Source organism: Triticum urartu, chromosome 5 (assembly GCF_003073215.2).
Source record: "Triticum urartu cultivar G1812 chromosome 5, Tu2.1, whole genome shotgun sequence".
Lineage (NCBI taxonomy): Eukaryota > Viridiplantae > Streptophyta > Magnoliopsida > Poales > Poaceae > Triticum > Triticum urartu.
In genome coordinates, this window is record NC_053026.1 from 211,748,513 (window position 1) to 211,764,409 (window position 15,897).

A 15,897-nucleotide genomic window follows, 5' to 3' on the forward strand; every position below is an offset into this window, starting at 1 on the left:
TCGAAATGCAAAACGCAACATACATTGTGTAAAAACCAATAAGTCACCATATGACTTATTGTTGTCGGTACATTTGGGTACAACCGATATAGTGAGTTCCTTATACACAAGGATTAATCCTACGATGATGATTACCCATGCATGTCTGTCATACACAGGGATTATTCCTGCAGTGACGAAGCACATGATCATATTAATGGCAGGTTTTGAGATGAAGGATTGGGTAAAACCTCGAGCACCTTCACTCATACATTATGGTACACTATGTTGTCTATATCCAAAATATATTGGAGAAATTCATTGTGGACAAATCTTATACATCCATAACTCACGTGGCTTCATTCTCTAGACGTAGAGAAAGATCCATTAAAACCATGAGTTGATGGGAATGATATTGGGACACAAAGTTCCATATCCTTGTGCCATTGGACCCACCAAACACAATTGGTTGGGAGTCAAGAATATCTTTCGATATCTCCAAGGCATCAAACATTTTGTCCGAGTCTTTCAGTTTCAGAGAAATCTGGACACCAATATCATTGGATCCATTGATCAGATCCCTACTATGCTAGATCATAGACAAGCTTTGTGTCCCATCTAGGTGTGATAGCCATCCCATGAAGGTCTTCGAAACAAACCTCGTGGCTACATCCACCAACCATTATCTCAAAGATAATGTTGCTTGTGTTGTCTAGATGCAAACAGGTTACATAGTAAGCAATATCACTATATTCCTCATCTTGTAAATCAAATCACATGACAATCTCATTGATTTGTCTATAAAGTCTCTACCAACTTGAACATTTCAGAAACATGTTCATGGAATTGGTATTCGACGACTTCAGGATTTGCAAGTATCAGGGGGGAGTATCTTCCTGAATTACTCATGTTCAAAGCATCATATTATACTCTTTTTCCCTTTATGAGTTTACTTTTACAGCTTCTCATCAAGGTTTTTAATGAGGTAATATCAACATTAGATCATATGTCATATTTTCTGTCTTCTCCATCGGAGTTTTTAGGAAAGTATACACGACATATTTATTGTCCTCTAAACTTTATGGATTTTCTCATATCGAGTCAAAAGAGACAATTATTATGATATGTCATATCATTTTCTCCTTATATTTTTTCCATTGGGTTTTAAAGGAGTTTTCAATGATATATCAGATCGCACTCTTTTCCCTTATGAGCTTTCCCTCAAAGTTTCTCATAAAAGGTTTTAACGAGGCAACATATGTAATACTTTCTATTTTTCCCCACTGGGGTTTTTAAAAGAAAGTATACAAAGCATATTTATTGTTCTCCAAACTCACCAATGAGTTTTCTCCTTTCTTAAAGATTTTCTCATATGAGTTATCAAGGAGACAATAATTATTATATGTTGCACGTTTTCTCCTTATTATTTTTCCCATTGGGTTTAAAGGAGTTTTAACAACATATCTGCTCTATTCTCCTTATATTTTTCCCAGTGGGTTTTTGAGGGAGACTCTTAAGATTATATGGAAGATTCTCAAGATGGAAGATCAATGTACAAGATGTTTTCAATGATGAAACATTCAAGGAGCGGTGTTGTACAAGGGTGAGTGTTGGGAATTAATTAATGAATAGTCATTAGAAAATGGGTGTGTCCAACCCCGAACAATCACGTCCCTTCTCTCTTTCTATTGCCAACAGGCATCTGTTCTGGAGGGAGGCATGCCTCCGAACAGACACATCTTCTTCCCACCTCTTCCATATGTATATATACTTGAGAATCAATGAAAACCAGGACCGATTGTCCTTTCGCTTTCAATCTCGTTTTACTCTAACACCTACCACCATCATACCAAAGCCATGCGGTCCCCGCCCCCTCACGTCGCCGAAGTGACAAACGAAGGGAGAGGAGGCTCGCGGTCTCATCGGGGAGAAGAGTGAAGGGGCCACCACCTTTGTCGCTAGGTCACTGGAGCAGGTGGTGGGAAGAAACAATTCATCTATTCCCTCCCTTCGTTAGGTGTTCTGGAAGTGTCAATCCTCACGACCAAATTTCATAGAAGCATAACTCGACGAGCCTCGCCATTGGTGTTCTTGCCATGATGCGAAGTTGCACTTACTCATGCAACACACGGTTCATCGCTTAGAGCATCTCCAATAAATGGTCCAAAATTTGACGGTCTAAAACGGAGATGTGAAATTTGGACCGTCAAAAAGTGTGTTTTGAAGCTTCGAAAAAAGCTCAACTCCAACAGATGATCCAAATTGATGGTCCAAAAGAGCAACTCTAATAGATGGTCCAAAATGAAGATGTAAAACGACATACTCCATCTTTCCATCTATATAGGGCCTAATGCGTTTTTCAAGACCGCCTTTGACTATTGATAAGATTAATAGTACATGACATGCATAATGTAAAAATTATATCATTAAAAGTTTCTTTCACATACGAATTCGACGGTGTGCTTTGTGTAAGCTGCATGTCATATATTATTAATCTAACATTTGGTCAAAATAGCCTCGGAAAACGCATTAGGCCTTATATAGATGGAAGGAGGGAGTACTACTAGTCCATTCAACATAGTTCAAACATCAAATTCAACATAGTTTCATACATCAACTTCAACTACTACTTATTCAAACTACTAGATAAACTACTCCTCATCGGAGCTACGGAACTGCTCCCAGAACTCCTTCGTCGGGTCGTCGCACCCCTCCTCCTCCTCCTCCTCCGAGAAGTCTGCCCAATCCTCCTCGGAAGAGGACTCGATGGGGATCACCATCGAGGGACCGACCTCATCCTCCTTCTTCGGCCCCTTCTTCTTCTGATCCGCCTCACGCTTCCAGTAGTACTCCATCTCGGACTGGACGTACTCCGGATGCTCCCGAGCAAACCTCGCCATCGCCTCCTCATCTGTCTCGCCAGCACTGACGACAACCGACGGCTTCTTCGTCTTCTTCTTCTTCTTCGTCGTGATCTCCTTCATGTTGATGCCCTGCGGCACAAGCATCTCCGCTTCCGCCCGACTCTCGATCTCTGGAAAGTTGAGGTGCAACCGAGGCCTCTCGGCACGCCACACCGCCACGTCGTAGGCACGCGCGGCCTCGTGGGCGGAGGGGTACGTGTCGATCCACCAACGCCTTCCGACGTCGGAGAACTCCACACCCTAGTTGCCGGAGGGCTTCTGCCTCACGCTGAAGAAGCCCGACTTGCCCTTCGGCGTCTTCTTCGGCGCCATCGGGAGCGGCGTGCGGCCGGAGCGGTGGCGGACGGAGCCGGGCGGGGCGGTGCTGCAGGGCGGCGTGCGGCCGGAGCGGTGGCGGACGGAGCCGGGCGGGGCGGTGCTGCAGGGCGGCGGTGGCGGGCGGGGCGGTGGCGGACGGAGCAGTGGCGGAGCTGCGGGGCGGTGGTCGACGGGGCGGGCGGGCGACGCGCGGCGTGGAAACAGCGGCGGGCGGCGGGGGCGGCGTGGAAACAGCGGCGAGGGGCGGGGCGGCGCCGGATCTGATGCAGGCGGCGTGCGGCGGGGCAGCGGCGGGGTGTGGAGGCGGCGGGGCGACAACGGACGAGAGGTCACGGGCAGGCGAGCAGGAACAGAAATGAAATGGCGGTTGGGCGTTCGCGGGCGGCGGCTGGTTTTGAACCAGATGCATCTCGTGATGTATATTTGCATCGCGAGGTGTTGCATTTTACATCACGGGAAGGCCACGGTCCAAATTTTTTTACATATGGACTGTCTGTTGAAGCAGCGTTTTTTTGCCCCAAATGGTCCAAAAGTTAATTATTTTTACATTTGGACCATTTATTGGAGATGCTCTTACATCTTACAGATTGACGCAAAAAAAAAGTGCTGAGTAATGACGGTACATGGCAAAAAAAAGTGCTGAGTAATGACGGTACATGCCATGGCTCAGTTAAAGCTGGATCTAACGCGCTTTATGCGTTCAAGCGAGCCAACAGCCCAAGCTCGTTTAAGGCTCGAGCAAGTGCTCATAGCATCTCCAACAAGTTGGTAAATCCGTTCGCTATCCCAAAAAGGAGAAAAGATTTAAAACGGTGCTCCAACAGATTTGATTTATGATTTGTCATGCCTCCTTTTTAGATCATGGCTTAACCTCGGAGGTAACCCCGGCTCCTCCAAGACATCTCGCGAGTCATCATGCCCGACCTTCCTACCTTAGCACTACCGCTGCACTGCCATCAGTGTTTAACATAATGCAACACTACGTCAACTCGCCTGAATCTGAGAAGGAGCATGGAAGAACAAATCGGTAGTGTGGTGTTTAGCCGCCGAATCGATGGCTTAGTAGAGATTTCACCCTCCAACAAGAATGATGCTCGTTTATCTCGTGTTTGCTTTATTAGAAAAGTCTATTTTGGATTAGTTAAGAAGTATCTATATTGTATCAAGTTTACAACCATCTAAGTTGGGTTATAATTGAGCTTATGTCATGTTTGTGTCATTTAGAACTACTATGTTCAATTTGGACGAATTTCAAATATTATGTGTAAAATTATGTAATGCATGACCATAATGTTTAAATCATTTTATTTGATGAAAAATACAAATTGTATCAAGTGGAAAAGCACCGTACAAAGAGATAGAAGGAAGCTAAGCTTTATGTAAGGCTAGATGTTCAAGAAGATAATAAAAAAGATTTTCCACTAATTCTCTCCGATATCTAGAATTCTTTTTTGGTCACCATATTCACCTAACTTGCAGATGCTCTTACAATTCACAACACAATAATCCCTAGCTACAAAGTCTGACAAATAACTCCAAAGGAGTTCATAGCCGAATTTTTAGCAGTACAACAAAGATACCAGGAAGGAAAAAAAAAACTAGTGGTCGTAACAATGCTACATAAACAAATTTGTACGTAATACATCAGATGATAAAACAAGGGGGCACAACATTATTTTTAGCCAGGGATGGTGATATTCGAGAGCATTGCATTTACCAACACTAGAAGTGTTTTTCAGGCTTTCAGCGCATTCACTATGAATACCCAGTAGGGTGCTAAATACTTCAAAAGTTGTAGCACAAGATATGATAAATTTAGGGAAGTGGTCGCAACACATACCACTTAGACACTAAAAGCAAAGCATGCTCCTTGGTTGCGCTAAGTTTTGAAATTATCCATAAATATAATTTGCAGAACTACCACAAAACGTTATGTGGTCGTCCACAAAACATTAAGTTGTAAATGTATTGTAGCCTTATGACAATTGCAAATGAAAGTCCAGTAGGAGGGTTTCCAACTGGACTTTTATTCGCAATTTTAAGGTTTTCTGATTTCGTACACAACAAAAGAGACATATTTTCACGAATATTGGGTCATTTCCAAACTGAACGAAATGCATGTCATTTGTATATTTTTTAATATGGGACACAAATATTACAAAATAACAGAAAACCATTGCATCAAACGTACAACTATGAAAGTATAGTGTGTAGTTGATCGCCATAATTTTATGTGATGATACTAAATAGTGGGAAATTTAAGGCAACAAAGAGTTGCACATAAATAGCCGTTGAACCTATTTAAATAAGTTGTTATCAAACTCACATGCAGATGCAAGTGCAAGTCAAACAAAGTTCAACTATACTTTACAACAACTTGGTTTGAGGGTTGGGGCTATTAGAATTGTTGTCGAATTTTGCCCCACTTAAGCAAGTTTGAACTTTGTGGCTAGGCATATGATGCACAACCACAATAGTGGCTTGCCGTGCTTCCTTAGGACCCATCTTAACTTCTATAAAGTTAATTTTCTAGACAAAACATACCACATAAGTAGGACTTGTTGGATACTAATAACAACCCCATAAAACACACAGGTGATTTCAGATGCTTGCCAAAACAAGCACTAAACTCATAAAGGTAATCTCTATAACAAACTTCTGTGTCTATGCGATCAGCTAGTCCAAGCCAAGTTTTACAAGTACACTAAGGTGCAATTTTCATGCAATATCATGTCATGTCCTACAACTACAAAGATCTAAAAGCACAACACGCATCAAATAGCATTTGTTTAAGAAATTGAGAAATTGAGACAGGCATGATCAGTTTATATATCTTGGCCACAAATCTGTGGAAAATGTAAAACACTTCGTAAGAAAAGCTCAATGCATATCTATCCTTACCGCCTTCAGGAAAGCATGCAAGTATGATCGTATGAACATGGAGCCCTCGCATGGAATTTCTTAAACTTGTCAATTTCTGCTTAGCAAACAGACAACAACAAAAACATATCATTCAATATTCACATTGGATGAAGCACATCCAGAAAAGGCTATTGCCAAGGAAACTTATTGTATGCCAATAGTTGACCATCATATCAAAAACTTAAAATGATACTACTAAGGGCGCCTAGTGTCCATAAGTTATAATAAAATGACGTTCTCCACCCATAGTTATGATAGTCAGACCAAGAACATGTCTCGCTATTTTTAAGAACTGGGCAATTATCTACAAATAACTGTTCTTGTATTTGTATCAACAATTCTACATATAACCAAGCTAGCTAGCTGAATATACCTCAAAACCAAGTATAAGGATTTCGCCTTTGTTTTCTTTTTAGCCTTTGAGCTGCAATGCCCACAAATGTTAGGCGTGAATCCTTTCAATTAGACCACCCCCAACGTGCATTCATGTTAATACCCGGTATCTGTATTATGTCACATGTCTGCTAATTACGGAATTTGCATGCCAACCAATCAACGAAGTGACATGGCGAATTCAACACTTCAATTATTAATGTAGCAGGCTCTCCAATAAGTGATTACCAATTAGCAAATTGCTAATATATCTCACGAATAAAAAATGATACCTATAGTTAGGATCAATGTTCCAAAAAACAATCAGTAGTACACGAATAATCACCCCACCATTTAGTGTTTACAAGATAAACAATACAAGTCGGATAATTATATTCATACTTATATAATGAAAAATAAGCATCTAAAAGATCATTCATCTAAAATCTAAAAATTCAACTCCCAACAATCGGTCATGGAAGCAGCATAAAGGGGGAAATTGGCTATTCTATGCTTGTTAAATGTTTTAACCTAAGATGTTTCATGCTATAATCTGTGGTCGACTGGGGGTACACATATTTCTACTAAACAACGCCCTACACCATATTCAATATCTATATAAGCTGTCATTTCTACCAGCCTGGCCTTCAAATGCGGTTTCACAATGGCCTTTATTTGGAGCAGTGCCTATAATCTTAGGGTTCATTTCAATAGAAGGTGATGGTATCTTCTAGAATTTAACATAAGCAAACTGGTGACAATTTTACATGCCAGGAGTGCCCTAAAAGATTATAAAATGTACCAGAAGTCTTATGTTTCTACAAAATACAGTATTACCTTTTAGCATTTGTGTAACAATTCTACGTGATATTTAGGCCCCAGTAAGAACGACAAAACTCATGTCTACCTAGTGGATATACATGGAAGTCAAGTACGCCTTCCATTTCAAAATACAAGGCCAACAGTGTTCTGCAATATCCTTTCAAAATACGAGGGATTCATGTAGGGATGACTTCACATCTATGGCTATGAAATATTATCTCATATTTTCAAGACAATAACACCATGGCTAACATGGTCATTTCCTCTACTATTAATTGCTTCCTAAATCTCATGCTAGACCAGCATGCACCTTACAAAATGAAATGGAGATAGTACATTATTATCAACTACTATCACACATGCAAAACTGGAAGGCTGCACGCTCAGAAATAGAAGCATCCTCAGAGTCAGAATACAGGAATTGAATATCCAAAATAGCAACAAAAAGTACCATAAAAGCATGAATAGTGTGCAATACAATATAATAACAGAAGTTTGGGGCTACTAAATATTCCATTCCAAGCATGCAGAACTACCTTAACCCAAATGCAAACAGGTCTCAGTTGAGTGGTCGCAAATAGATCCAAACAGCACTAGCGACCTGGCGAAGGACAGGGGGCAAAGCAACTAACTGAACTACTGAACTAAGCGTCGCACTTGAGGGGGGAAATGCAACCACCATACCTACCTTGAAATCTCATCGAATGCTGAACTATGTAACAGGAGGTCTAACGCCTATTTCCATGGAAGTTGCCCTTCATGGCTACTTTTTTGTTTAATGACTTGGGGCCTCCAGGATTCCTGAGAAATGGGCGAGAGTTGCAAATCAAGGAAATGTTTCACCTAGGATGTTCTAATTCAAATTAGTGCAAAAATATACTCACATTTTCTGTCGCTTCGCGACATCATGCTTCATTTTCAGAACAATGTCCATTGCATGCTGCTGATGTTCTCTTGTATGCACATGTAGACCAAGGTCCTCTGCACTCCCACAGTTAAACATGCATATCCGGCACCAACCAACTTCTCCACTACTGAAGAAACCACCCTGGACAATACAACAGCAGTTCAATGATTAATAGGTACTCCTACATCAAGTATATAGCATATAGAAACTCATAATGCATCAGAAATAAACACAAAAACGAAAATAAATTTATAAATTCAACATCCATAACCCACCGAACTGAAGCGGCCAGATTCTTGTGGAAAACCATGTCGAGAATAGTCATCAAAATTTGGATCATCTGGATGTACGTGTCCTTGGAACCGGTGGCCAGAAGGTTCAATTCCATGCAATTGACCATGCCCAAGGGGTTCAGAACCATGAAGATTTCTTGGAAGAAAAATATCAGCGGGGTGGAAATGTGTATGAGGGAACCCTAGATTGTCAAAATCATGCTGTCTACTCCCTGGAAGGTTGCCAGGGCCTAGTTGGTCCTTACGAAGACCTCCGGGACCAGCTGTCATCCCTTGAACAAATGAACCTGAAAACCATTTGAAGCCATTACAGAGCCATTGAAAAATTGTGAAAAGGATCAAGTAAGCTCCTCTTCATTCATTAAACCCATGAAGACTTGCTGAAGATGAAGTTTCAAATCAAGCCTTGAATCAACTTATAATCCTTACCTGGGTTTCTAGGCATTCCATCAACCCTGTGATGGCCAAATTCTTCACCAGGTGACACAAAGTCAGGATGACCAACAATTGAATGGGGCTTCCTTGACAAATCTTCAGGGAAGCCTATAGGATATGGGCCTGGCTTGTTTGGGAATGGAGGCCTTCCTGGTAATGAATCGAAACCATCAAAAGGCCTTGGGCCTCTCTGAAAACTGTCATCATCAAGATGAGTTGGCCCTGGAAATTGCTTCATATTCTCTTCAATATCTTTAGGGTTGACATTGTATCTGCCAGGATATGGTGGCCCCAACGACCTGAAATGTTCCCGTGAAGTATTGAACCCTTCTTCATGGAAAGCCCTGGAATTTCCTAGTTGCTCTCCGCCGACACCATTTCTCATTCCTGAACAGAAGGAAGTTTTGGTCAAGATGCTTACAATAAAGAAAACTCAAGTGTCCCTAAAATGGAAAACTCAAAAGTGTTTGCATTTGATTCAAGAGAATTACCAACAGGATGTGGTCGGCCAACATTTTCTGGAGCAAAAGGAGGCATAGTTGTGTCATGAAGTCCAGGCAAGGGTCCAGCCATGGGTGGTCGAATCATGCCATCATCAGGTATGGTGGGTGCAGGCCGCGGAAGGTTTGGTGCAAACACCCTTGGTGCCATTTCAGATTGATATACACCATATAGTTGTTGCTGCACTGTAGGCCGGACATTTTCTGGAAAACTATGACTAGGTGGCCTCATTTGATTCTTCTGGGCTTGCGTACATGGCACAGGAGGATGGAGCATATGCTGAGTAAGCATGGTATCAGGTCCAGAAGGACGCTGTCGGCCCATGCCTGGGGGCGCATAGGAACCCAGTGCTCCCTGGCTTTTCTGTGATGCCTGCTGCAATGATCCTCCTTTCTCAAGATCATTGGATATATTTGAAGCTTCAGACTGTGAATTACTTTCCTGGCCACCAGACTCATCCTTTCCTTTGCCTTTGTCTAAACCATCTGCAACGCCCAATGCAATGCCAGTTTGTACCGCATTTTTTCTGATATTACTAAAATCATTCTGCTCCCCATTCACATTTTTATCACCCAGATATTCTGGCTTTATGCCAGAATATTCACTGCCTCCATTTGTATTATCGCCTACTTCAGCATTGCCACTAGCATTAGCTGCACTTTCTGACTTTCCTGATTCTTGGAACTGATGCGGTGTTGCAACATAACTCGTAGACCTGCTAGTCGAGGTTGGAACATGCTGCTGCTGCATATATTGTGGACCATGGGGCTGGAAAGGTTGAGGATGAATCTGTTGTTGTGATGAGTGCATTCCTTGTTGGTATGATTGACTTGTTTGTGAAGGAACAGGTGTGTTAAGAGGAAATCCTTGTGGTGGTGCCTGCGAAGGGATGCTGGGATGCATTGGTGGCCGCTGAGCCTGATGCCCATGTTGCTGATGTTGTGGTGTATGCTGAGTACCTTGAGGAGCCAGCATGGATGGTTGTTGACCTTGCAACGGAAATTGACCCTGAGGAGGGTGTACAAGTGCAGGATGCTGAGGACCAACTAACTGTTGGTGAGATGCATGTACAGGGTGCTGGATTGCAGCACCATGTGCCATCTGATGTGCTGGCTGAGGCTGCGAATATGATTGATGACCTGCTACCGCATGTACTGAAGGGTTCTGAGATTGTGCAACTGGATGAGGCTGATGATAGACATGAGGTTGTGGGTACGATTGCTGCCGCACTTGTGGATGCTGGTGCTGCATCTGAGATTGAGGATGTTGCTGCTGAGGTGGGTACTGCATTTGCGGTTGTTGCTGGGCAACAGCCTGCTGTTGATGTGGAGGATGAGGTTGCACATATGGCTGCACCTGGGAGGCTATTGCTTGAGTTGCAGGCATTGCAAATGGCTGATTACAAACTTGGGTATGGGCTATAGGTTGTACATCACCTTGTGGTTGCATCTGTGGAATTTGAGGCGCTGAATGCAATGGTGGATTCTGCTGAGGCTGTGGCTGAACAGCTGGTGCTTGGAGTTGAGGATTCTGGGACTGGTTTGGCACTATGTGTTGGGGCTGTGGCGGCTGCAGGAATTGAGGCTGAGCATATGGAGCAGGTTGTGCAGGCACTTGAGCAACATTCTGTGGTGCCACTTGCGTTTGAGGTTGTGTGTACTGTTGGTATTGGCCATACTGTTGATACTGCTGGGTGTAGGGATTGTAGCCAGGGTAATGCTGCTGGTAGTACTGGTGGTACTGGAGCTGCTGCTGGTACTGCTCGGCTGTTTGAATTTGTGGTGCAACTGCTTGACCTTGAGTAGCATAAGTAGGTGCCCCTGCAAAAGGGGCCACAGCAACCGTGCTTGTTGTGGTCACACCAGCTGAACCAGTTGCCAGTGCAGAAGTTGTAACAGCTCCAGCTGTAGGAGCTGCTACAGGCGCCACAGAGGAAACTGCAGAAGGATCTTGGGTGACTGCCTGGGTCGTTGCAGCTGATGACTGTGTCAGACTACCGTCAGCCTGTTGTGTTTGGGGTTGCACGCCCTGCAAAGACACAAAACGGTACAAAAATATTAATGCATAGAGAAATAGTTGACTTGTAGAACAAATCACTTTGAGACATGATGTACATACAGGACAAAGCTGAGCATGTTCTTGCACTTGACGATGTACAATCTGAGTACCACAACGGTTACAAACAACAGGCGAGTTCCCATAGGCACAAGCGGTACCATGTGTGTTGCATTCAGACAGGTTTCCTTGCCATTGGCAACCACTCTTGTTGTACAGGCATTGTACTGTAACTTTACCAATTGTCTCAGCAAGTGATTTATTTGAATCCACCAGAGGCTGCATATTTGAAAGCAGGTTATAACAAAGAGGGCTCTACTTCCAAATACACTAAACTCACTGTACGGTGCACAAATCACTCCCTTAAGAAGAGGCTATACCTTGGAATCAGCTTCCGTCACTAAGTAACCATCATAAGGGCAGGCTTGTGTGGTTGCTGCTACATAAGCCAAGCAAGGTTTGCAGTAGAGATGTGTGCACTGAGCTTGCAGAGCTTCGTTGGGGTATATGAGCGTCCGACAAACAGGGCAAAAATATTCACCAGGAAGAGTTTGTATATTCAGAATACATTCATTATCGAAACCCATTGTCCGGCCTCACTAACTTCTATCCAGTAAGGGTTCTGATGCCTGCACATATGCTAATTTCATAAGTTATGCATTCAAACGTATGAGCTAAAGCCAGAAATCCAATGAGGACACAAAAATGTCAATTATTCTCTTTTACTAAAGGAAGCAAATACAAAATTTCATTCACAGGAAGACAAGTAATCAACACATGGCACCACCACATACACAACATGATAAAAAGAAACAAAATGATTAGTCAATGATGCACAATGCTGAAGAAATGGGTCGTCTTTTTAACAATAGCAAGTCAAATATTAGAAGTCAACTAAATACGAAAGGTGTAGCTGCTTACAGCCATACTGGATCAGGACAAAGAATATAGGGGTAATCTAATTGTCACCACTCTCCATGATCAATGCTTGATGGACAGCCATAAAAGGCAAGCCACCTAAAGTATTGCATGTGGGTCCATATGCCATGCTTATTTTTCAGCTATCAAGTGCGGTAGCTGCTTTGTTCAGAACAAGGCAAAGCTTGCTAATGAACCAAGTTACCAAAGAGTACCCGCAAATCCCTAATATGCTAGCACGATACAGTAGAGATATAGAACACATGCCTATACCATAACGTGCCATAACTAATTAGATAGATGAATATTTTCATGTCCAAGAGACAGACATCTGGTAGATTATCTCTTAGCAGCCAAAGTAGCTTGACAGCTAACTCGATCTTAAACCACAGTAAGAATTAATAAAGAACCTACACTGTCGCATAGTTATATAAGAAAATATCAGGGCCAACTGAACTAAAAAGGTAATGCTACTTCAGTAACAGTAGGTCAGACTCCAAGCAAAGAGTATAGAGGATGTCTAATTCTGTTGCCGGCTCTCTATGGCCTGATTAACAGCCATAAGAAGAGTGACACATACAGTGCAGCGCATGATGCATTAGGCTCGTATTCAGTTAGCTTTGAAGTTCAGCAGGTGTTATGTTGCCAAATAACCAAGTTACATAACAGTATCCCTAAATCCCTAATGTGCTAGCATGATAAGCAGTTCACATATACAACATGTGCTTCCACTATACAGGGTAGAAAACAGACAGGCATATGGCAGGTAATCAATGTAGGTAGAATTAGCAAAGTACATAGCTAATCTCCACAGAAGAAATGCATGATGAAACAAAGATACTGATAATGATCAAACATATTGTTTAAGCTGAAAATTGCCATGCTAACCATGCAAATAGTGAAGGACTACAACATTAACACTGAAATTTCATTGGTCCTATATAAACAGTAGCGGACACCAGAACTTTTTAAACTCTGGGCAAACCACAAGTCAAAGTGCTCAGGATGCCACCTTTTTTTTCATGAAAATCTAGTGTTGCACAGCTGGCAAAAGCCCGGCTGGAGAGATGCTTGGACCACCCATGCCTATAAATATAGTCTGTACCTACTTTATTAAAAAAACGGAAGGCGTGTTTCTCCAGTTTTTTGGTCAGTTCACCCGTTTTTCTCAATTGCTGTTTTTTTTTCTTCGAGCGCGCAGGCTGATGTCTATTGGGCCTCACCCATTGCCCGGCCCAGCAGTACAGTCAGGAGATACTCAGTTATTGAATAGTCCCACCTCGCTTTCCTATAACTTATCACATCAATTTATATATGCCTATGAAATAAAATAAATAAGCCGCCTCAAGGAGTGGGTTGCCGTCTGTGGGATTAAATATAGGAATAAATTTCTTGTGTGAAGGAAGGGAGGAAAAGATTTAAAGAAAGAATAGATCCCGCTATTATGAGCCCTTGAGCACGAAGGGAAAGAATTAGAAGAAAGAAATATATTCGGCAAGAAAGAAAGAAAGAAATTAGAAGAACGAAAAATAAATTCCATTCTCTATGCATGGGACGATGGGAGAGAGGACCCATTAAATCCTCTTATTAGTAGGAAGTTAAATTAGAAGAACGATTTGCTAGGAAACTAGCCAGAGGAAACTCACACATGCCTACATGACCAAGGAACGATGATAGAAAGGGTTAAATCCTAAATAAGGCAAATCCTGCTGCATGCAAATAGGCTGCCAAGTTGATGTTTAAAGATATATTAATTCAACTTTTTATGCCTGTTATTTGAGCAATTTTTACCGATATATGCATTTATATTAGAGTTCGGCGTGTGTGTCACAGCTGCATGGCACCATTCAGATGTTATCATACCGCGCTGATGGACATTTAAGTGGACATGTCAAATTCCTCCCCCGCTGCAACGCACGGGCATTTGTGCTAGTGACAAATAATAGCACAAACGACACACCGAGTGAATTTGAGTATCACCAGCAACAGACAAATTCTTAGATCTGAAGTTAAACTATTTCCATCTTAAATTAATGCGACTAATCGAGGCTTACTAATCTGAACAGAAACAACATACTAAATGAATCAAAGTAACAAACAAAACTATAAAGCTGAAACAGAAAGAGGGTTAGGAAGCTAGCCAACTACGTTACCGGGCTGAGTAGAAACGACATGCCAAGAGTCAAAGTAACAACACTAGTGAATTACATTATATGAAAAGCTGGATATTGCTTGGTACCACCAGCCAAAAAAAAAACAATAGTCATGTACCAAACGTCTACGCAAAATACTGGCAGCTAGACATGCCCTAAGAGTAATGTTGACATTGAGGTAACACACCCACAAGAGGCAAACAAAGAGGGTGCAGATCAAAAGTAAGTATAAACAATGATCCGCACATCAACACCGATGCTTTACGGAGGGAGTAATTCACAAATGCGAAAGCAATAAAGCAATCTATCAAGCCATCAGCGGCAGTGAAGCCAGTGAACATATATACATGAAAAGGACCAAGTATGTATCTAGTGCACATAAGGCGGCATCCACTAAGGAGAACTGAAATCTATATCTAGTGTCGGACTTAACAGGGGAAACGGGGTTCCCTTGGACGAATCCCCGACTTGTTTACTTGAATATATATAAAACAGCTAGTATGACTTGGTATTGATTAGGGATCTAAACAAAAGTAGCATTCGTTGAGGAAAATATGCATCGAAAAACATGGGCGGGTGCACCCGAACGTCTCATCGATCCTTAAAAGGGGATTTGTCTAGTTTGATTCGGCTGTTCCTCGCCCGCACAAAAGTACGAACAAGCTAGGGCTTCCTTACCAGCAAACGGAGTCGCGTCCCGACCACACCAGCCCAGCAGCAGGACAAGGGGTTGGGGAGGGAGATCGCGAGACAAACTAGTTGCCACGCTTCGAGATGGCAGGAGCGCTTTGGTGGCGGTGGTGGTGGTGGTGATGGAGTAGGAGGAGGAGGGAGAAGAGGGGAGGGGTTTCGGCGGCGACGGACCCCGGGACGGTGCTGTGGGAGGGATTTGGGTGTACAAGGGTTACCTTTGGTTCGCCAAGCCAGCCTCCCCAGAATACGAATATTAGATTTTGCAAGGGTTCTCTATGTAAAAGGTTTTAATAGGGTCACCCTCGTGAAAAACTACTACTCCCTATATAAAGAAATATAAAAAGGGTTTATAGATGAAAGGGAGTAGTACATAATATCCCGTGCGGTGCTGCGAGAATTGAAAGATATAAAAACTTGGGTTGATAACATAAGAATCAAAATAAAAGCTATATGGCTTGTAATATTTGATTATGTATAGTTGTAACAATAGTTATTTAATATAAGTAGAATAACTGAATAAAAACATTTCTCATGCATGGTTGAATGTTGTGGTTATTCTTTTTTTTTCTTGCACGGTTGCATGTTAAGGTGGGTCTTATCTCATT

The 15,897-nt window shown here is 42.3% G+C and overlaps 1 protein-coding gene and 1 pseudogene across 2 annotated transcripts; both read right to left on the reverse strand.

Annotated features, from left to right (window-relative positions):
- Positions 1–2,554: 2,554 nt before the first annotated feature.
- LOC125555826 lies at positions 2,555–3,215 on the reverse strand (annotated as a pseudogene).
- Positions 3,216–4,566: 1,351 nt separating this feature from the next.
- On the reverse strand, positions 4,567–15,506 carry LOC125508430 (altered inheritance of mitochondria protein 3-like). 2 transcript variants are annotated; one of them, XM_048673146.1, is made up of 9 exons: positions 15,278–15,506; positions 11,909–12,157; positions 11,592–11,807; positions 9,464–11,501; positions 8,967–9,359; positions 8,520–8,824; positions 8,222–8,385; positions 8,026–8,138; positions 4,567–6,198 (listed from the first exon to the last, which is right to left on the reverse strand). In XM_048673146.1, the coding sequence occupies exons 2-8, from the start codon at positions 12,113–12,115 to the stop codon at positions 8,066–8,068; spliced, it is 3,396 nt and encodes a 1,131-aa protein (XP_048529103.1). In that variant the 5' UTR covers positions 12,116–12,157; positions 15,278–15,506; the 3' UTR covers positions 4,567–6,198; positions 8,026–8,065. The 2 variants fall into 2 exon arrangements, with proteins under 2 accessions (XP_048529103.1, XP_048529102.1); XM_048673145.1 differs by lacking the exon at positions 4,567–6,198 and having other exon boundaries at positions 7,764–8,138.
- Positions 15,507–15,897: the final 391 nt, after the last annotated feature.

Coding starts and splice junctions, on each gene's coding strand:
- LOC125508430 (XM_048673146.1), bottom strand. CDS start 12,115: ATGGGTTTCGATAATGAATGTATTCTGAATATACAAACTCTTCCTGGT. Junction 11,502..11,591: donor AACATGCTCAGCTTTGTCCT/GTATGTACATCA, acceptor GTGTCTTTGCAG/GGCGTGCAACCCCAAACACA. Junction 8,386..8,519: donor AATCTGGCCGCTTCAGTTCG/GTGGGTTATGGA, acceptor TGTATTGTCCAG/GGTGGTTTCTTCAGTAGTGG.